The sequence below is a fragment of the Columba livia genome, chromosome 3, assembly GCF_036013475.1.
Source record: "Columba livia isolate bColLiv1 breed racing homer chromosome 3, bColLiv1.pat.W.v2, whole genome shotgun sequence".
In the NCBI taxonomy this organism is placed as follows: domain Eukaryota; kingdom Metazoa; phylum Chordata; class Aves; order Columbiformes; family Columbidae; genus Columba; species Columba livia.
The window spans coordinates 1,949,273-1,971,065 of NC_088604.1; the positions used below are offsets into that span (position 1 = coordinate 1,949,273).

The 21,793-nt window shown below is 55.8% G+C and overlaps 1 protein-coding gene across 6 annotated transcripts; it reads left to right on the forward strand.

The window, feature by feature from the left end:
- The first annotated feature begins 10 nt into the window (after nucleotides 1–10).
- On the forward strand, nucleotides 11–21,424 carry ZNF395 (zinc finger protein 395). Of its 6 annotated transcripts, none has more exons than XM_065055555.1 (14): nucleotides 11–142; nucleotides 583–736; nucleotides 965–1,044; nucleotides 1,989–2,036; nucleotides 2,965–3,068; nucleotides 9,007–9,259; nucleotides 11,726–11,940; nucleotides 12,852–12,964; nucleotides 13,641–13,876; nucleotides 13,994–14,094; nucleotides 15,497–15,761; nucleotides 16,610–16,702; nucleotides 16,905–17,008; nucleotides 18,107–21,424. In XM_065055555.1, exons 6-14 carry the CDS (start codon nucleotides 9,017–9,019, stop codon nucleotides 18,216–18,218), a joined length of 1,482 nt encoding a protein of 493 aa, XP_064911627.1. In that variant the 5' UTR covers nucleotides 11–142; nucleotides 583–736; nucleotides 965–1,044; nucleotides 1,989–2,036; nucleotides 2,965–3,068; nucleotides 9,007–9,016; the 3' UTR covers nucleotides 18,219–21,424. The 6 variants fall into 6 exon arrangements, with proteins under 6 accessions (XP_064911627.1, XP_064911625.1, XP_064911626.1 ...); XM_065055554.1 differs by having other exon boundaries at nucleotides 128–142; nucleotides 563–736; XM_065055553.1 differs by lacking the exon at nucleotides 583–736 and having other exon boundaries at nucleotides 21–142.
- Nucleotides 21,425–21,793: the final 369 nt, after the last annotated feature.

A 21,793-nucleotide genomic window follows, 5' to 3' on the forward strand; every position in this document is an offset into this window, starting at 1 on the left:
GTCCTTTCCGGCTCGCTCTGCCGCCCGCCGATTGGCCGGCCGCTCCCCCTCCCCCTGGACGGGGGCGCGAACGTGCCGGGCGCGCTGTTCTCTGGCCGGGGGGCGCGCGCGGCCGCCACGTGGGGAACTGCACGTAGTCAGGGTGCGCGGGGGGGCGGGGAGGGCACGCGCCGTTCCCGCCAGCGCCGGGAGGCGGGAAGCGGAGGGGACGTCACGGCGGGGGGGGGCATGGTGGGGGGAGAACAGGGGTGACCATGGGAGTGAGAGGAGATGAGGGGCGGCCATGGGGGGAGATCGTGAGGGGAGATGAGGGGTGGCCATGGAAGTGGGGGGCGGCCATGGGGGGAGATCATGAGGGGAGATGAGGGGCGATCATGGGAGTGAGGGCGGCCATGGGGGGAGATAGTGAGGGGAGATGAGTGGTGGCCATGGGAGTGAGGGGCGGCCATGAGGGGATGAGGCGTGATGGCCGTGGGGTGTAAGGGGCTGATGTGGGGGGAGACGAGGGGCAGCGTCCTTGAGGGGAGGTGAAGGGCAGCCATGAGGGGAGATGGAATCGCAGGATCATTTTGGTTGGAAAAGACCCTCAAGATCATCGAGTCTAAGCGTTAACCCAGCCCAGGCCCTGCCCCAAGTCCCTGAGAACCTCATTAAACGAAGAAATAAACTGAACAGCAGAATCAATTATACTGTTAAGCAGCATTCTTTACTTTATCAGCACTAGGAACCATCCTCCGTAAGTGCTCCAAAGACTGGATGCTCGCGCATTGCTTATATTCACATAATTATTACATATGCATTACAATTCTTGAATTTTTTGACATCTATACTAAGAAATAATTGACTATGTTAGTTATAATTGTTTCGTTTCTTACTTGCAGTGCATCTATTAGTTAAATAGAAACTAAGCACTCTACTTCTAAACAATGTATCACTTCATCTTGTGTCTCCTCTTGTCACACAGAAGGATCTAAAACTTGAAGAGCGTCCCCTCGTTTTGCAGGTGGCCAGAAAGCGTTTATCATGTCAGCTGGTTAATGATGGGTACGTCTTTGATAACTTAATCACAGTGTACATTAATTTAGCAGCTTCTCTTCACTTATCTATGTGTCTTTTAAACCTCTCCAGGGATGGCGACTTGTGAGATCATGAGAGGAGATGAGGGGTGGCCATGGGGACATGAGAAGCAGCCATGGGGACATGAGGGGTGGCCTTGGGGGCAGGAGAGGAGCAGCCATAGCAAGAGATGAGGGGTGGCCATGGGGACATGAGGGGTGGCCATGGGGACATGAGGGCTGGCCATGGGGACATGAGGAGCAGCCATAGCAGGAGATGAGGTGTGACCATGGGGACATGAGGGGTGGCCATGGGGACATGAGGGGTGGCCTTTGGGGCGGGAGAGGAGCAGCCATAGCAGGAGATAAGGGGTGGCCATGGGGACATGAGGGGTGGCCATGGGGACATGAGAAGCAGCCATGGGGACATGAGGGGTGGCCTTGGGGGCAGGAGAGGAGCAGCCATAGCAGGAGATGAGGGGTGGCCATGGGGACATGAGGGCTGGCCATGGGGACATGAGGAGCAGCCATGGCAGGAGATGAGGGGTGGCCTTGGGGGCAGGAGAGGAGCAGCCATAGCAGGAGATGAGGGGTGACCATGGGGGCAGGAGAGGAGCAGCCATAGCAGGAGATGAGGGGTGACCATGGGGGCAGGAGAGGAGCAGCCATAGCAGGAGATGAGGGGTGGCCATGGGGACATGAGGGGTGGCCTTGGGGGCAGGAGAGGAGCAGCCATGGCAGGAGATGAGGGGTGGCCATGGGGACATGAGGGGTGGCCATGGGGGCAGGAGAGGAGCAGCCATGGTAGGAGATGAGGGGTGGCCATGGGGACATAAGGGGCGGCCATGGCAGCAGATGAGACGTTAAGGTGAGGGCTTTCATAGGCACCCGCCTTCATCTGCGTGTGTAATAATTCACTTTTCATCTCAACAGGTATTGAGGTGACTTGGAAATCCACACCTGAGGACTTCGGGAGGAAATGTAGGTGCACAACCAGTGCTGAAAAAGACATTTTGTTTCCTCTTTGGGTGCTTTGGAGAAAGTGCTTTATTTTTACTGGACAAAATACATCTATACACACTGTTAATAGATATTAAAGACATCATGCAGACAAGGCAGGTTTCATTTTTTATACGAGTGGATGATAACCCCTTCCCATCCCAACAATTTACTTTGAACAACTAGAGTAAAATCCCATCTTGCCTGGGACAGTAAAAATACACTTGTTTTTTTTAAGCTGGCAATGGGCCCAGTGTTTGTCTCTGCTACCCGACAGACATTAAAACACCGAGGTTTTAAAGGTGATTGACCGGCCGGGATGGTAGTGAGTGGCCCTTTTGACAGCAGGAAGGGTTATCATGCTTTTTATTATCTTTTCCCCCCAAATTAGAAATTAAACCACGGGCTCTGCCAGACAAACTGGGCTTGGAGGGCACGGTGTGATCCCCAGGGAGGTTTCCCCTGGGGTGTCCCAAGACACACCCCAGGAATAAAAAACAGCCGGGATCAAGATTCCTCCAGGACCCACTCATGTTCATACAGCTGCAGCTTTAAAACAATAATAATAATAATAATTAAAAAAAGCTTTTCAGCTTTAAAAAGCAAGCCAGGGTCTTGGCTTATTCCTTTTTCCCCCCCCTCACTGATTTAGTTCAGTTTTATCTTTGATACTGAATAATCCTTATCTGCTGAATTATCCTGGGGAGTAAGAATTGGTGTTTGGTATTTGGGGGGATCCTGCATAAAGCCCGAATGTATTTTGTACTTTGCCATAATGGTACAAGCAGCAAAATGGGAGGTTTTGCCATGGAGAACACAGAAGGCGAAGCTTTGAGGGGGGGAATCCAGTGCCCGAAACAAACCCTAAGAGGAGCATCACTGGTGTTATTTTCCCCCTATTGCCGAACAGGCTCAGTGAGATCGTGGCAGGAGAAAAACCTTCGAGGTTTTCGTGTGGCTGCGCTGTGGCGGAGACTTGAGTCGGGGTCACCGCGGTGTCCCCTCAAAATTAAGGTAAATCAGCGGTTGGGCCCGTTAGGGTGTCCGTGCATTGGCGGGGGTACGAGGACAGCAGGGTGACGGTGCTGGGGAGTGAGGGGACCCCCGGCCCTGCAGAGGCAAAAAAGCCCCGATGGCCAAAACTTTAAAAATTAAAAAAAAAAGAAGCGCTTTTCAGGCCAATCCAGCTTAGTAAGCAAGAAGGAAGCAGCGGGAGCGCCGCCAGCCGCCACGCCTGGCCTCCCCCCGCCCGGCGCTTGGGTAAACAGCGGAGCCCCGGGGGGCTGCGGGAAGCCCGGGGAGAGCGGGGGGGAACGGCGGGGCCGCCGCCCGCTCGGAGGGGAAGCACCGGGAACGAACCGCAAAGAACCGGAGCGCTTCCCCCACCCTCCTTCCCCCGCGGGGAGCGGCGGGATCCCCCGGGCCGGGCTGGCGGGGGCGTGCATTTAAAGGGAGCGGCGGAGCCAATGCGGAGGAAGGGGCCGAGCATGTGGGGAGGTTGTTTACACCAGCCCGGCCCCGGGAGCTTTAACCCGGCCGGCGGCGAAGAGCGGAGCGGGGTTACCCGGACGCTGTGAGTAGCGGGGCGACGGTGCCCCCAAGTAGGGCAGCCGTTCCTCCCTGGGGGGAGTAATTAAACAAAAAGCGGGGGGGGGGTGGGGGTGGAAAAAAAGCCAAAATATAATAAAAATAAAAAACCCGCGCGCGCGGGAGCGGTTCCCGCCCGGCCCGGCCGCGCCCCCCCGGCCCCGGCTCCTCCCCGCCCCGCCCGGCGGGTTCCAGCCCGGGGCCGCCGCGTACGTGAGCCGGGCGGCGGGGACGGGGATTTCAAAACAAGCTGTCGGCGGGGGAGGAGGGCGGGGGAAGGCGGGAGCCGCGCCGGAGGTAAGCGCCGAGCCGGGCCCGCTCCACAACCCGACCCTCTGGGGGTACAGCCGGCTCTGCACCCCCTTCCCCAGCCGCTTTCTCTGCCGTCCGCCGGGGCGCGTACCCGCTCCCCCGAGTCCTGCCCTCTTCCCCCAGCGGGGCCTGCCTGCTGGGGGCCCGCCCTTCTGCACGGAGCGTGCGCCCCCCACCCGGTGCATGCCCCTTGCTCGGTGTATACGAACCCCCCCCCTTGCCCGGTGCACCCCTACCCCGATGCATGCCTTTTGCTCAATGTATACGACCCCCCCCTCCCCGATGCATGGCCCCTGCCCGGTGTATACGCCCCCCCGCCCCGTTGCCCGGTGCACCCCTACCTGGTGCATGCCCATTGCTCGGTGTATACGACCCCCCCACCCCGGTGCATGGCCCTTGCCCGGTGTATACGCCCCCCCACCCGGTGCGTACCCCCCCAGCTGTATGGCCCTTGCCCAGTGTATACACCCCAAGCCCTGTGCACGCCCCCCCAATTGCCCGGTGCACCCGCCAACCCTGTGCACCCCCGCCTTGTCCAGAGCACCCACTCCTCCAATGCACTCCCCTCCCTGGTGTATGGCCCTTGCCCGGTGTATGCACCCCAAACCCTGTGCACGTCGCCCTTGCCCGGTGCACCCCTAACCCTGTGCACAGCCCCCCCTTGCCTGGTGCACCCCCCACCCCTATGCACGCCCCTCCTCTTGCCCGGTGGACCCGTTCCCCCGTTGCACACACCCCCCCCCCGGTGTGTGCCACACCCCCCGCCTGCCCGCTGCATGCACCCCCTCCGTTGCAACTCTCGCTCCCCCCCCCGCGTCCTTCCCGTGCATGTCCCGCCCAACCGGGGCCTGTGCCCGGTGCATGCCCCCCGCCCCGGTGCATGCTCCGCCCCTCGACTTGTGCATGTATGTGTGTGCGTGTGTCCCCTCCCGTGCATGTCCCCCGCCCCGCACACACGTGCCCTGCCCAGTGCCACCCTGCGCTGCAGGCCCTGGCACACGCATCTTCCCCACGTGCCCTGCACACGCGTGTGCACGCACACATGCACACGTGTGTGCTGTGCGTGCCCTGTCACCTGCTGCGTGCTTCTCCCGGTACCCGAATGACGGCTTCGAGTCACGCTCGGTTGGCACTGCTCCCAGAAAGCACCAAAACTCCCGCCCTTTCCTTCCTGGCCGCCCTCGCCGCCGGTGCGCACCGGCCCGCGGGTGCCCGGGGACGTTGTTCTGGCTGCGCCGGCGTTCCCGCCTGCACCGGAAAATGCGTCTTTAGGCAGGCGGGCATCTTCCAGAAGCGTTTTTCTCCAGCGAGCACTGGCGTGGGCGAGGGTCAGGGAGCCCTTTTTGGTGCAGCCCAGTGGTGACACGTCTGCGGGCATAACCCGAGCGGCGAGCGCCGAGGCGGGATGAGGGGGAAACTCTTTGGGAAAGCGCCTGTTTTGTATTATTGGCTGTTAGGTCATGGGTGGGTTTGGCTCCATCTCGGGGTCGGTAGATCCTTGTCGCCCAAACTTTGGAAAATGCTCCGTGCAGATATCTTGTTTCCCGGTCACGTGTGCTGACAGGCGCGGGGCTGGAGTGGGGTTTGTAAAGCGCTTTGGGACGTTTTGGGTTGAGAAGAAGCTTTTTTGGAAACCACAGGCTGGGAGAGAAGATGAAAAGCTGAGGTTCATTATCAGTCATTGCAGCGTTTAGGGTCTCTTACAGCGCGGACTTCGTGGTGCGGGTTGCGTGGTGCGCTGTGGCAGCAGTTAGGCTGGATTTGAGGGAACCTACCAGCATTTATTCCTAAAAAAAAGAGGGGAAAAACCCAGCGTGTGCTGTAACTGCGCATTATCTGGGCAGGGGGTTTGTGGTGGTGGCTCTGGTTTGCGCAGGAGCTACCTTTCTCCCAGCAAACCCCGGGGTGAGCGCCGCGGTGCCCCCCGACCTTCCCCGCTCGCTAAACGAGGGGTCCCTTGTTTGCCAAACCCCAAACCTCCCCCCGCGCTTGGCTCAGCTGCCGGCGGCAGTGACGCCGGTAGGCACAAGGGCTGATGTTTTTCCCTGGCGAGAGCTGGAGAAAAAACCCACCGTCTAAAATACACTCCCGGCATTGAAGCAAGAAATAATTTGGGATCTGTGCCGGGTCTGACCCCTGCGGCGCGTGATTGCGAACAGCTGGGAGGGCTCCGGCGGCAGCGTGGCCTCCCGGCTCCGCCTGCGCTGCTGTCGCCCTCCCAGCTCTTGCTCCTCTTCTTCGCTTTGTGTTTTGGGGGCATGGTGGGGTGAAGGATTTTGGCTTGTCACCCTCGGCTGTGGGCTGAGCGCCCAAGCGGGATCTGGCATTCAAAGGTCTGCTGGAAAGCTCCAAAAACTGACTCTTCGGGAGGGTTTTCCTTCCCCTGGTTGTAATGGTGCCTATCTCCTCCTTCCCGCTCCCCGCCCCGGGAAGGAAAGGGAAGGCGAAACGAAACCCCGAAGGAAATGAAAAGCAGCTTCCCACCATCGGTGCTGCCTTCCCTGCACCTGGCACTGCATTGAAACCAGTGTGTGGAGATTTGGCACCACCGTCTATGCGGTGGCAGCACCAACATCGCCACATCGGCTCCTCAAGCCCTCAGAGGGGTAGTTCCCAAATCCCGGTGCTCGGGGTATCTGAGAGCAAGGGTTTAAGGTGATGCTGGAGAAAACACTGGTCTGGTGGTTAATTCCTGCAGTCCCATCCAGGTGTACAGGAGATTCGGGAGCAGAACTGCTTAACCAGCTTGCTGGTGTTCATCAGAAAACCTGTTGTATGACAGAAAAAACGACATTATCTGGAATGCCCCCGGTGATCCCCAGACGCTACAAAGTCCGGCGTGTTCCTTGGGCAGGGCGAGATGGGAGATGAGCAGGGGAACGGGGAATGGCTCTTGCTCGGTCACCACCACGGCCCCTTTGATCCCAGTGACAGCGGTGAAGTCCCCGAGCGCTGCGGGACGTGTGGCCCTGGTGTGAGGTGCTGCCCCCAGCACACCCCTCTATCCATTTTGTACCCTGTCCTGCTTTTCCTCCTGTGTTCTTTATGACTCCTAAATAGCTGTTAATTTTCTACTCGGGGAGGGCAAAGCAAGCGGAGCACGCACAGTTATTCATAAAACCGCTCGTAAATCTTGAGTGTCCTTTGAAGCGGGACGTGGTTTGGAGTAACCCTTCCCGGGATAGCTGGAGGTCGAGAGGAGCAGCGAGCTACCCTTCCCTTCCTCAGGAAACTTTTCTTGTCTGAGGTAGCGTGCAAAACAGCGCTGTGTAAATCAGATGTGCAAAAAAAAAGCTGGATTTGCCATTAAAATGCTGCCACTTCGTGATGGGGAACTTAACATCTCTTGCAGTGAGGAGGGGAGGGTATGGGTGCAAGCGCCCCGTGGCTCAGGGTTAATCCTCCCTCTCGCACAAGCAGCAGCTCCTTGAACTTGGACTCCGTGGCCCAAGTTATGCCCCAAACACCCAACAAACACCCAACCAACACCCGCGACCCCCAGCCTGCTGGGTGACACTTGCTGACAAGCCCAGGCAGGGTGGCAGAGGTGACAGATTTGTTGGCAGTGTGACAGCACGTGGCTTTTTTGGTGCACCACAGGGCACCTCTCCCTCCTCCCAAACCCCGTCAGCCTTCAGCCTCGCTGCGATGTGCATCCTCGCTTGCCGTGCTCCTCGCAGAGGGTGTTGCAGTGGGAAAGAGGAGGACAGCACGTGCTGCTGGAGCCATGGGATATTATCTCTTTCGCCATGCCTGGGTGTCCCTTGCTTTTAAGGAAACCTATAAAAACACTTGTTTCTTTTAAAACAGCAATAAAATGGACAAACCCAAAGAAATGAGGCAGGCAAGCTGCTCCAGGATCGGCTTTGCTAGCAGAGCTACACCAACACAAGGAAAACTCATGTAAGAGGAAAGGGGAGCTATTGGAGTGGCAAAAATATAATAGATAGAAACAGTTTAGGGTAAAAATATTCCAATTATTTGCTTTTCTAACAAAGCAGGGCATGGGGATGCTCCAGTTTTGTTGCCACACCGACCCCGGGAGGGCCGGGCATGAACTGCGAGCTCGGAGAAACCTCTCCCAAAAGCACAAGAGGTCCCGAAATGGGGAGCACCGGGGCATGGCTGAGAGGGGGTGCTGGCTTTCACTGCCACAGGGTTTTCATACCAGGCTGTGCGCAGGGGAGTTGCAGGTTGGCCAAGTCTGGAGGTCAAGGTTGCCGGGCACCGACCGTGGGACTCGACGTGACGGGTGTGAAGAGCCACGGTGGCAGCTCGGGGAGGGGATTTGGGCTCCAAGGGCTGTCCCGGCTGCGTCTGCAGGGTTCCCTTTGTGCTGGCTCATCTCTGTTTTATCCCAGAGGGATTTAGAAATGACCGTAAAATGCAAGAGCTGCAGGGTTTGGGGAGCTCGGGCTCACTGCTGTCCCTATGTCCCCAAGGGTCTAAGTGTCTGGGAGCTGCTGTCTCAGCTCCCAGGGTGGCCGTCGGGGGAGGACACGGGTTGAACATCACGGTCCTGCACTGGAGATTAATGCAGTCTAGTTGCTGGGTGATTGCTTGTGATGATCTGACTGTATACCTCAGGATTTTCTCAAGGTGTTAATCAGATCCAATCAAATTCCTTTATTAGGAATTAGTGCGATGAGGCAGCAGGTGAATGAAGGTTTTCATGTTGTTGCTGTGAATTAAAGCTGCAATGTCTTGCAGTCTTCCCTGAGGATGCCTAAATCTCTTATTGAATAGCTAACTTCAATCCTTTTATCGCACCTTGCTTCATATCATTGATGAGATAATTTTCCTGCTAATAATTTAAGAAGAATAAGCGTTCTCACTTCCAGCATCAGCTCTTCAGTCTTCCTAACAAAAGATGGAAAATTAGTGGGGAAAAAGAGCCTTTCAGTGAAAAGAGAAGTTAATAGTTTCACACTGGAAGTTACTCATGGCAGAAGTTGGAGTGGAAAACAAAAGAGATTTGGGAGGAATTGGAAACAAACTTTGATACCAGTTTGTTAGGTGAACTGTTGGACTTGATGATGTTTCTGTTCCGCAGCGTGTCCAAGATGGCGAGCGTGCTGTCCAGGCGGCTGGGGAAGCGCTCCCTGCTCGGCACCCGCGTCTCTGCCCCCGCCGCCTTGGCCGAGGGGGTGCTGGTGGCCACCCAGATCCCTGGCTTGCCCACCAGTGACCTCGGCCGGGTGTCTGCACCACGAGACGATGGATCCTGCGCGCTGCCGGCAGAGGAGAGCGGCCCTGCACTCCAGTTCCCCAGCCCCGGCTGCCAGCAGCTCCACACCGGGCAGCAGGTACGTGAGGAGGTTCTCGGTGTCCTTGGTTGGCGGGATGTGCTCTGGTGGGTGGTTCTAGGGGGGAATAAAACTCCTTGGGCTCTACTGTTGTAAGGTATAAGTATAGTTGGGGAATGACCTGTTGGAGAGCAGTGTAGGGGAGAGGGACCTGGGGGTCCTGGGGACAGCAGGGTGACCATGAGCCAGCACTGGGCCCTTGTGGCCAGGAAGCCAATGGTACCTGGGGTGGGTTAGAAGGGGGTGGTCAGTAGGTCAGAGAGGTTCTCCTGCCCCTCTGCTCTGCCCTGGGGAGACCACACCTGGAATATTGTGTCCAGTTGTGGCCCCTCAGTTCCAGCAGGACAGGGAACTGCTGGAGAGAGTCCAGCGCAGCCACCAAGATGCTGAAGGGAGTGGAGCATCTCCCGTGTGAGGAAAGGCTGAGGGAGCTGGGGCTCTGGAGCTGGACAAGAGGAGACTGAGGGGGGACTCATTCATGGGGATCAATATGGAAAGGGGGAGTGTCAGGAGGATGGAGCCAGGCTCTTCTTGGTGACAACCAGTGATAGGACAAGGGGCAATGGGTACAAACTGGAACACAGGAGGTTCCACTTGAATTTGAGAAGCAACTTGTTGGGGGTGAGGGTGGCAGAGCCTGGCCCAGGCTGCCCAGGGAGGTTGTGGAGTCTCCTTCTGTGCAGACATTCCAACCCGCCTGGACACCTTCCTGTGTAACCTCATCTGGGTGTTCCTGCTCCATGGGGGGATTGCACTGGATGAGCTTTCCAGGGCCCTTCCAACCCCTGACGTTCTGTGATTCTGTGTGGTGGCAATTACGGAATCTGTAATTACTGTGAGCTGTTAATGGCTGTCAGCATTCGTGCACTTGGACCCAACCATGCCTGATGGGTTTAGACCAAACCAGCTCAAGTGGAGATCCATCTTCGCGAGGAGATGTCTCCAGTCCTGGCCACAAATGGGTGACTGGAGAAGACCGGATACTTCCCTCCAGTGTTCTCCAGCTAAGGGAGGTGGTTTCTATACATTTAGTGGCTCTCTTCCATGAACTTGTCCTTTCTCCCCATAACCCATGTTTCCAGCTGAAGGAACCCCCCCAGTTCAGCCACAACGACCATGAGCCTCGTGGCTCAGAGCTCAGTGTGCCGCAGCTTTTTGCTGCAGGGTTGAGGGTCGATGGTGCAGATGTACGCGGTGAGGAAGCTCTTAGGGAAGAGTTGAGGTCTGATGGCTTGTCCAGAGAAGACATCTAGTCCTGCGGGACAAGCCATTTCTTGTTCCCCGAGCTCCTGATGCTCAAGAGGGCCGTGCCTTGGCCGGAATGCTGCATAGCCCAGGGAACAGCACTTATTCTCCATCCCACCCATCAACGCATGGCCAAGCAGTGCTGTTCAAGGGCCCGTTTCTTGGCTGCTACCTGCAGCACCGTAAAACCTTTTCTGGGCAGAGCTCATAAAACTGAGTGTAATAAGGCCTCTGTTTGGTTTTCTGGCTCCTCCTGTCCCGTGTTTCTCAAGCACAGGACAGTGAGGGTTGTTTTCTCCTACGTGTGCCTATTTTACTTGCTTTGCTGCTGGGAACGGCATAAAAATAGTGGTGGGATGTCTTCACCTCCCAGCAACAGCCAGGACCTGTGCTGGTGGCTGTGCAAAGCTGAAGGAGATGTTGGCTCCTCATGCCCCCAGGAAAGCAGGATCAGGATTTTCTGTGTCCTGATCCATGAGCCAGTCCCCTTTACAATGGTCCCACCGTGGGTGGCTTTTTCCACCTTGTATCTGCCCGAGGTCCCACCTGAGATGGTCTCACAACCTCGTCCCCCATCAGGGGGTGTGTGCATGTGTCCATCCCACGGCGTTTCCATAAAGAGATGTTTCTGTTCCTATAAATAGCCAAGGACACATGTAGCGTCTTTTGACACAGATGCATTTCCATCAACAAAAATAGGCTCATGGGTGGTGGTGGTGGAAACCTGCCCATCAGAAGGAGTTTGAGGCTGTGGGAAGGAGGAGGTGAGGTTTGCTCATCTTCTCCTGCCTGGAGAAGCTAAGGTGTGAATTCAAGATCACTTTGCCCAGGAAACCTCCATTCTCTCGTCCCCTTCTGGCTTTTAATCCTTTCATTGATGTACTTTGCCAGGGTGTGTAATAATTGTGAGATGGTAGGAGAACAAAACCAAAGCAGACAAATTCATTGGAAAAAAGTCCACCCAAAGTCGCAACATTTAGCGATGCAGCTGGTACCAGCTCAGGAAATCCTTCAGTTTGGGTTTGCTGGAGAATTTGTGCCTGGGAAGAGCAGATCTCTGGGTGGTAGGACTGGCATGGACCCTGGTGTCCCTCTAATCTGCGGTGACAGCAGTCTGAGGTCCCTTTGTCCCAACACCCTCTGCGTCCCCCTTTGCTGCGGGAGGAGGAGGAGGCGGGATCCTCGGTAGCACCGACAAACCGCTCCTTGTGCCGTTTTCAGGTCCTCGTCACCTACAACGGGCAGGAGTGTCCCGGCCTGGTGGAGCAGCACAACCTGCTGAGCGACAAGGTGAAGGTGCCACTGCCAGATCAGGGTTTGCAGCCGTGCTGGAGGGTGCAGGACGTGCAGCCCCCTGCCCTGCCCACGGCCGGCAGTCCCGGCCCCTCTGAGGCGCTGCAGAGATCCGTATCCAGCAATATCGACGTGCCCAAGAGGTTTGTGCCTTTGGCTGGTGATATATCTGGCAGGAGGGGGATTCTTGGCAGCTTTGCTGGTACTTGCGCTTCATTTTACACTGACAGAACAGCGATGCTGGGAATAGATCCATCTCCCCAGCGCGGGATTATCCGGAGGATGGTTTAATTTAGGATTAAGGGGATTTTTAATTTGTTTTTCCTCCACGTGGGTAGAAAACATCCTTCCCAGTGACTTAAGTTTATGGAAGGAGGAGGCAAGGGGGAACCTGCACGGCTGTGCTGCCCGTTGGGTACCCGGTGACTCCCTGGGTTGTGCCTGGGCTGTTTCTCTGCTTTTTCCTCCACTTGTCGAGAGAAGTTCTCCTGGCCCTCTGCTCTGCCCTGGGGAGACCACACCTGGAATATTGTGTCCAGCTGTGGCCCCTCAGTTCCAGCAGGACAGGGAACTGCTGGAGAGAGTCCAGCGCAGCCACCAAGATGCTGAAGGGAGTGGAGCATCTCCCGTGGGAGGAAAGGCTGAGGGAGCTGGGGCTCTGGAGCTGGACAAGAGGAGACTGAGGGGGGACTCATTCCTGGGGATCGATATGTAGAGGGGGAGTGTCAGGAGGATGGAGCCAGGCTCTTCTGGTGACAACCAGGGACAGGACAAGGGGCAATGGGTGCAAACTGGAATACAGGAGGTTCCACTGAAAGAGGAGAAGCAACTTGTTGGGGGTGAGGGTGGCAGAGCCTGGCCCAGGCTGCCCAGGGAGGTTGTGGAGTCTCCTTCTCTGCAGACATTCCAACCTGTCTGGACACCTTCCTGTGTAACCTCATCTGGGTGTTCCTGCTCCATGGGGGGATTGCACTGGATGAGCTTTCCAGGGCCCTTCAACCCCTGACACTCTGGGATTCTGTGCGATTCTATGATCTCTCCCCTCACGGTGCAGGAAAGCTGACGCTGCTGTGGACATGGACGAGATGGTGGCAGCCATGGTGCTGACGAGCCTCTCCTGCAGCCCCGTGGTGCAGAGCCCTCCCACCGGCGAGAGCAGCATCCCCCGTGAGTGCGCGATTAAAATATTAATTTACTCAAAAAAAGCAACATCTGAAACAAAAGGAGATGTGGAGAAGTGCACTGTGCCCTTTGGATCTCAGTGCTGGGGCTCTTGCTCGCTGCAGAGGTACCGAATAGCTGCCAGGACCGTGTTGGGCTGGAGGTGGCTGGGGACCGGCACCAGTGTCACGGTGGCACCCATGGGTGCTGAGCGAACCGGGACAGCCCTGGCAGCGTGGTGGGGTAACCCTGCTCACCGCAGCCGTCCCATGGGGCCGGGGAGCCCCGTGCAGGAGTCCCAGACCAGGGAGCACCGTCCGGTCACTCCTTTTTTTAGAGACGGTTTCATTCCCCGGGAGTCAAATGCAGCCGAAGGGATAAAAATAACCGGCCGGAGCCGTGGGAAATGTGCATGCCCCGGTGCTGGCTGCTCGCCGTGTGCTGGCTGTGCCCGCGGGGCTGCACCGGTGCCAAGCAGAATGGGGAGGGGGAAAAAAATGGATAAACTCCCAATAATTGGAAGTTCGCACCGAGCAAGGTTTCACCTCGCCAAGTTTTCACAAAAAAATAAATAGAGGGAAACTGTTGTTGAGAGTTACCCAGCCTCAGGGCTGGTCTGTGCCCTTGTGGGGGTTCAGGTGGCCCCCAGCCGAGAGTGGCAACACATGTCCCCTCCCCGCAGCCACACGGGCGCCGTGCGATCCCTGGAAGGAGAGCGGCGACGTCTCGGACAGCGGCAGCAGCACCACCAGCGGGCACTGGAGCGGGGGCAGCGGCATCTCCACCCCTTCGCCGCCCCACCCCGCCGGAAGCCCCAAATACTCCAGCGAGGCCCTGAGCTCCCCCCAGGCAGACGATGGCTTCGAGACTGACTCCGACCCCTTTCTCCTTGATGAACCCGCTCCGCGCAAGAGAAAGGTACTGCTGCTGTGGTGGGGGGTCCTGGCACCGGTGGGGTGGCTCTGGCTGAGCCGTTGTCCCACGGAGGGGACGCTGGTGCTGGGCAGGGGGTGACACGTGTCGTCTCTTTGCCAGAATTCGGTGAAGGTGATGTACAAGTGCCTGTGGCCGAGCTGTGGCAAGGTCCTGCGCTCCATCGTTGGCATCAAGCGGCACGTCAAGACCCAGCACCTTGGGTAAGACGAAGGTTTCGCCTCCTTGATTCCCTCTTGGTGCTGAAGCCGCGCACCCTGCCACCTTTTTAACCTGAAGAATATTTCCTGTTGTGTGGTAAAAGTTTGGGGCTGGGAGGGAAGTCGGTTCCTCAGGGTTTGGGGGAGATTGTGGGTGATCTGGGGACCAAAGAGCTTCCTGCATTTCCCAGATCAGCCCTGAAAGTCTCCCAAACCATTGCAGCGTTGAGGCTGCTTCTCGTGTCCTTTGGCTACCTAAAAAGTGCAAATCTGTCGTGACCTTTGAGAGAGAGGGTCACTAATGATTATAGCTTATAGAAAATGCTCTTGGCTTGCTGCTAACAAGGCAGGAGCTCTTTTGGGGCAGGAGAAGGAGGTTTCTCTCCCTGTGTGGTTGAAGCTTTTGCTTGTGTTGTGTCCCACCGGTAGCTCCAACCTGTGCGTGTCTCCGGTTGGTTCCAGCGCTTCATTTTTGGAGGCGGGAAGAAGACACCCAAAACATATTAATCAGGAAAACTCTGAGAATGAAGGCAAAACTCAGTGTTCCTTCTCATTTTAGGCTTCGTAAGTTGGCTTAGCCCCGTCAAAAGCTGTGTTGTGACTCTCACTGTGTCTTTCAAAACCAGACTGAGTAATTCATCATTCCCTTGTGCACTGAGCTTGGCAGTTCTCAGCCAAACAGTCGGGTGTCACCAAAGCCGCTGTTGTATTTGTTGCCCCACCTTCAGGGAGCCTGGAGCTTTCCAGGAGTCCCGTCTGGGCTTGGGGACTGCCCAGCTCGGGTGTCCCTTTTGCACCAGGCTGGGGGGTCAGGTTACACATGAGGCCTGGGCTCCTGGGCAGAGGCCGAAAAGCATCATCCCGGCTGGATTTCATGAGGGCTGGCAGCCTCAAAGCTGTGCCTGTGTGGTGGTGGCCATCAGGGCTGGCACAGGCGCCCGCTCTGGGCAAGACAGAAGGGCCGCGGTGCAGCAGGCAGTGCCGGACTGCCATCCAGTGCCGGACTGCCATCCAGTGCCGGACTGCCATCCAGTGCCGGCTAAACACACTGGAAAAATAATTAAAGACTTCAGGGACTACTTTCCAGCTGGGTGAACTGCGGGGCTTTGTTCGCAGCTGTGCTGGATGAACTCAATTAGAAATGAGCAGGGGATTTTCAGTGGCGCCCGGTCGATGTGTCAGTGTTTCTAAAGGTCCTGGAAGGGGTATTGATCTTCCTTGGAAGCACGAAGGGGCTGTGCTGATTGCAGCAAATGTGATGTTTTGGTGCCTGGAGCCGAGCTGCTCTGCCCAGCAAGGCAAGATTGCTCCCTCCTGGTGGAGCTGGGGGTTGCTCACCTTCCCCGTGATGGAAACAGGGCTTCTTTTTCACCTCTGACCCTTTTTTATTTCCACCCCCCGGCAGGGATGGCGCAGACTCTGACCAGCGGAAGCGGGAGGAGGATTTCTACTACACTGAAGTGCAGGTGAAGGAAGAGCCGACGCCGGAGGCCACCACTGCCACCAGCCCCACGTCCGCGTCCGCCCCCATCATCATCCAGCCGGCGCTGGCGAAGCCGGAGGCGCTGCTGGTAGAGCAGCCGGCGCTGGAGCCCGCGCTGGCTGGCAGCGCCCTCAGCCAGTCTGCCCCCGGCTCCTTCTGGCACATCCAGGCTGATCACGCCTACCAGGTGAGCTGGTGGCATCTCCTGGGGCTGTGTCACCTCCCAAAATCTTGCCAAAGGGGAGGTCATGCTCCGGTTTGCTACAAGTCGCCATGACAGCAGGGATGTCTTGTTGCCACCTCCACAGCACGGGAGAGGCTTTGGTGTAGCACTGTCTGGCTGAGCAACCAGCTTCGTTAACACCTGGTTAATGGGCTCGTGTGCTTCTGCCACCGTTCCCAGGCTGAGGGGAGCTGCCTGTCTCCGCTCCCCTGCAATTACCTGGTGCTGGTATGCAACACGCCCTTCTGCCGGCAGATAACGTGGAGGGCTGGAATGCAGCCGCGCTGGATCCTGCACGTCTCAGCTGCACGCACCAGGACATGGGCTTTTGAGGCACAGGAAATTTGGGGACCCGGTGCAGTGGCTGCAGGGTCACCCTGTCTCGGTGTCCCTGCTTGGGAGCCGAGCGTTGTTGGGGAGCTGCCAGCTGGCGCAGGGATAGGCTGTATGGATCCATAAGCTTCACCTATATCCATTTCCATCCCATGGAGCGGATGCGACATCATCTAAAAGTAGAAAGCCCACCTAAAGAAGTATGAAAAATCTATATGTATAGATGAGGATGTGGCACATGGTTTAGTATTACAACCAAAAGCAGTTGTGGGAGTGACGAAGCTGCTGTGCCCTAGCAAAGGGTGACACGGCGCGTGTGTCAGATCCAGTCCTGGAGAAGAGTTTGCGCAGGGATTTCCATCCCGTTCCCAGTTTGTGGGTACTCCAGACTGGTCTTCTTGGGGATGTGAATGCCTGTGGGGCAGAGCAGGGAAACGGGGTGGGCCCGGGGCTAATGCTGACCCCTCTTTTCCCTACAGGCATTGCCCTCGATCCAAATTCCAGTGTCCCCGCACATCTTCACCAGCATCAGCTGGGCCACTGCGACCTCGACTCTCCCGTCCCTGTCACCGGTGAGTCCTGCCTGCGTTTCCCCTTCATCCTTTTGAAGTGTGGGGTTGAGAGCTATGGGGACCTCATCTCTCCTCGCTTTAAACATCTGCATTTATGAGTTGGAGGCACCTGCGTCTCCCACTGTCCCATCAGAGCATGCAGGGGCACACGGGACGGGGACTGCGTTGTCCCCCCTGCCTTTTGACACCCGATTCCCCGCAGGTGCGGAGCCGGTCGCTCAGCTTCAGCGAACCCCAACCACCGACGCCGATGCTCAAGTCCCACCTGATCGTCGCCTCGCCACCCAGGGTGTCCATCGGCACCAGGTGAGGGTCCCACCGGCAAAAAGGTGGGGAGTAGGCGTCAGAAAAAAGCAGAGGGACCCTTCCACATCTCCAGGGCTATTCAATGACATCAGTGACTTGGATGACGGACTAGAGTGACTGTCAGCAAGTTTGCTGGTGACACCAAGCTGGGAGCAGTGGTGACACTGGAAGCTGTGCTGCCATCCAGAGACCTGGACAGGCTGGAGAGCTGGGTGGGAAAAATTTAATGAACTAGAACAAGGGCAAGTGTAGAGTCTTGAATCTGGGCAGGAACAACCCCAGGTTCCAGTGTAAGTTGGGGAATGACCTGTTGGAGAGCAGTGTAGGGGAAAGGGACCTGGGGGTCCTGGGGACAGCAGGGTGACCATGAGCCAGCACTGGGCCCTTGTGGCCAGGAAGCCAATGGTACCTGGGGTGGGTTAGAAGGGGGTGGTCAGTAGGTCAGAGAGGTTCTCCTGCCCCTCTGCTCTGCCCTGGGGAGACCACACCTGGAATCTTGTGTCCAGCTGTGGCCCCTCAGTTCCAGCAGGACAGGGAACTGCTGCAGAGAGTCCAGCGCAGCCACCAAGATGCTGAAGGGAGTGGAGCATCTCCTGTGTGAGGAAAGGCTGAGGGAGCTGGGGCTCTGGAGCTGGACAAGAGGAGACTGAGGGGGGACTCATTCCTGGGGATCAATATGGAAAGGGGGAGTGTCAGGAGGATGGAGCCAGGCTCTTCTGGTGACAACCAGTGACAGGACAAGGGGCAATGGGTGCAAACTGGAGCACAGGAGGTTCCACTTGAATCTGAGAAGCAACTTGTTGGGGGTGAGGGTGGCAGAGCCTGGCCCAGGCTGCCCAGGGAGGTTGTGGAGTCTCCTTCTGTGCAGACATTCCAACCCGCCTGGACACCTTCCTGTGTAACCTCATCTGGGTGTTCCTGCTCCATGGGGGGATTGCACTGGATGAGCTTTCCAGGGCCCTTTCAACCCCTGACATCCTGGGATTCTGTGATCTCTACTGAGACTCAGCAGAGCAAAGCTCACACGTCACTACCCTTAGATACACAACCAAAATTCCCCAACGAGTGGGTAAGCATGATTTTTTTCCCTTTTTGCAGAAAAGTCCGCGGCGAAGCCAAAAAGTGCCGTAAGGTTTATGGCATCGAGCACCGGGACCAGTGGTGCACGGCCTGCCGGTGGAAAAAAGCCTGCCAGCGATTCCTGGACTGAGCGGCACCGCGGTGCCACGTCCCTCCCCGCTCCCCCCGGGGACACCCGAGTCCCTCAGTGCTGCAACCAGGGACCTTGGAGGTACCTCCTGTCACCCCAGAAGACGCCTCCAGAGCTGCATGTAAATTCCTCCTTCTGTATATTGTACATCTGCTGGGTTTGCTCTTTTGTTTTTTTAAAGAAAATCCTTTTTCCAACTTTTTTTTTTTTAACCTGAAGAATATTTCCCTTTGTACGGTATAAGTTTTGGGCTGGGAGGGAAGTCGGTTCCTCAGGGTTTGGGGGAGATTGTGGGTGATCTGGGGACCAAAGAGCTTCCTGCATTTCCCAGTTCAGCCCTAATAATCTCCCGAACTGTCGCAGCGTTGAGGCCACTTCTCATGTCCTTTGACTACCTAAAAAGTGCAAATCTCTGGTGACCTTTAAGAGAAGGGGTCGGTAATGATCATAGCTTATAGAAAATGCGCTTGGGTTGCTGCAAGCAAGGCAGGAGCATTTTTGGAGCAGGAGCCGGAGGTTTCTCTCCCTGTGTGGTTGAAGCTTTTGCTCGTGTTGTGTCCCACCGGTAGCTCCAACCTGCGCCTGTCTCCGGTTGGTTCCCACGCTTCATTTTTGGAGGGGGGAAAAAACCACCCCAAACATATTAATCAGGAAGACTCTGAGAATGAAGGCAAAACTCAGTGTTCTTCTCATTTTAGGCTTCATAAGTTGGTTTAGCTCCATGAAAAGCTACATTGTGGCCCTCGCTGTGTCTTTCAAAACCAGACTGAGCAATTTTATCTTTCAATGTAATGATTCCACCCATACAGGCCGCTGGGAGGGCTGGGACGCATCACCGCATGGCCACAATTCAGCGAAACACTTTAAATTTGCTTTTAAATCCCATCACGCTGGGTGGGAATCAGTTTTCTGACCTTCCATCCTTTAAAATACTTTACCCGACCCGAATTGCTCCTGGTTTCACTATTGTGACTATCACACCTACACCAGCATTGCTTGTGATGTCGCGATGTCCCGCGTTGCCCCGTCGCCTTTTCTCCCCAGTTTGGACCGTGTTTTTTACTACTTTTCGCTGCGTTTTCGATAATCATAGTCCGTATAATCACAGCCGCTCAGCCCAAAGCGATCCCTGCGCCTGGGGTGTTTTATAAGGACTCAACTTCCCTCCTAAAAGCAACTCAAGCGCTTGGGAGAGTCCCATATTGCTCCCATTGTCGAAGGGGTTGGGCGAAGCAGGTTGAGAGACATTCATCTGTATTACTGGTGCTTGTCCATGCGTTTGAGTATAATTTTATGTCGTTTGTTTGTAATTTTGTACATATATATTGTCCTGCGATCTGTTTGCTCCGGTATCCAAGTGATGGATGCAAAAATTAGGCTACTAGAAAGTAAGAAAAAAGCACCGTGTGTGATACCCCCGGATGGCTCAAATTCAGGGGAAACAAAGAGGTTTATCTCCTGGAGATCCATCCTCCTATCCCCGTTTTAGGAGCAAAATGTTGGGAAGAGCCTTTTCCCCTCGGAGACTCTTTGCGGGTTCCCAAGTTGAGCGTTTTATGGCTTTGCAAAGCACTGGTGACAATTCATCGCGTGGCGGGGTTGTTGCACTACTCAAAAAGAGGTCATTTTTAAAAAAATGGTTAAAAACCCCCATGTTTTTGCTGCTGCAGCGTCCGACCTGCATCACGTTACAGAGCTTGGCTCATTTATCCCCCTGCGATCCCATTTTTCGGCAATGCCGGAGTTGCCGGTGCTTTCCAGAAATGAGCCGGTGCTTCGGCGAATCCCACACAGCTACATTTTAATTTTCCGAATATTTATTAAAAACGGTGCTCGGAGCATGGAAGGCAAAAAGAATAAGGGTTAATTTACTCTTTTCCTCAATCCTTGTGCCTTTCTCCCCATGATTCAACCCCAGGCAGGACCGGAGATGGAACTTATTGCTTTTGATGCCCTTTTTGCCCCAAAACGGTGCCAGGCGCTGGTGGGACACGACTCGGCTCCCAGCAAAATCACTCAGGAAATGTCAAACGAAGCCATTGGGGTTCATTTTGGGGTTCATTTCCTTCTCTTCCCCCCCCCTTTCCTTCTCTTCCCCCCCCCTTTCCTTCTCTTCCCCCCCCTTTCCTTCTCTTCCCCCCCCCTTTCCTTCTCTTCCCCCCCCCTTTCCTTCTCTTCCCCCCCCCTTTCCTTCTCTTCCCCCCCCCTTTCCTTCTCTTCCCCCCCCCTTTCCTTCTCTTCCCCCCCCCTTTCCTTCTCTTCCCCCCCCTTTCCTTCTCTTCCCCCCCCCTTTCCTTCTCTTCCCCCCCCTTTCCTTCTCTTCCCCCCCCCTTTCCTTCTCTTCCCCCCCCCTTTCCTTCTCTTCCCCCCCCCTTTCCTTCTCTTCCCCCCCCTTTCCTTCTCTTCCCCCCCCCTTTCCTTTCCTTTTTCCCTTTTCCTCTTTTTTCCCCTTTTCCTTTATCTCTATTTTTTCAATGAACAAATCAATTCAGGGCCTGTTCTTTTCTTTTCTCCTCCTACTTTGGGCCCATTTCAGCAATTTTACGCTTGAAAGAAGAAAACCCCCCTCCTGTTGTTGCAGAACCAGCAGCACGGCTTCCTCCGTGTCTATCAGGTTGCTTCATGCTGGAGATACATTTTTATATATATATACTTATCTTTTCCCCCTATTATTTCCCTTTCCTCTTCCTTTTTAACTCACTTCCAGCCACCTCCCGACCATTGGACTTCTCCTCCAACACTCGAGCCTCATTGATCTCACAAAGACTTTGGCCTCAACCTCTAAATCCTCCCCGGCGCATGTACATGTATGTATATAGGACCCTCTTAATTGGGCGCTCATTAATTAGGGACTGCTCCCCCATCTCCAGCCGGGACCCCGAAAGGCAAAGCGAGTCGGTTTAGCGCAGGGTGACCCCTGGTTGTCACTCGGTGCCCCCGTTGAGTTGTCACCGGGGGGTTGGGGACATTGTCACCGTGGCCGTGCCCCCATGGGGCCACCGGCCGAGCGGGGCCGATGATCAAGTGAATATTGTCGTTTTGGAGCTTTTCTCAGCTGTCTTCCAAGTATTATTTTTATTGATAAGAAAACAAAGAAAAAGAGGGGAAAAAAAAAAAGTTAAAAGAATAAAAAATGTGAAATGTAATTTTTACAGCAGCAATATGAAATATATTTTATAAGAAATAAAAAGAAAAGTTACCTGGTAGCTCACAGCCTCCGCCTTGTCCTTATAGACCCAATTGTGGGGGTGTCCCCCGGTGTCCCCGGTGTCCCCTGGGGACCCTTTTAGCCGCCGTTCGCGACCCGTGGTATTTCTCCTTGGCACAACCATGTGTGGCACCACTAGGTCGCAGTGTCCGCCCGGCCCTGCGCCGCCGCTCCCTCCGTCGCTCCTTTATTTTGCTGCTTCCCCCCCCGCCAAAAATCCCCATTTCATCAAGTTTTCAACCTGGAAGCTGCTGGGAGGGATTAATGTGCTAAACCTGGGGGCGGTTATCAGCATCCTGAAAATTCTTGTGGCCCAGAGCACTCGAGCTGAGAAGATGCTTTTTGGTGCAAAAAACCCTATAATTTG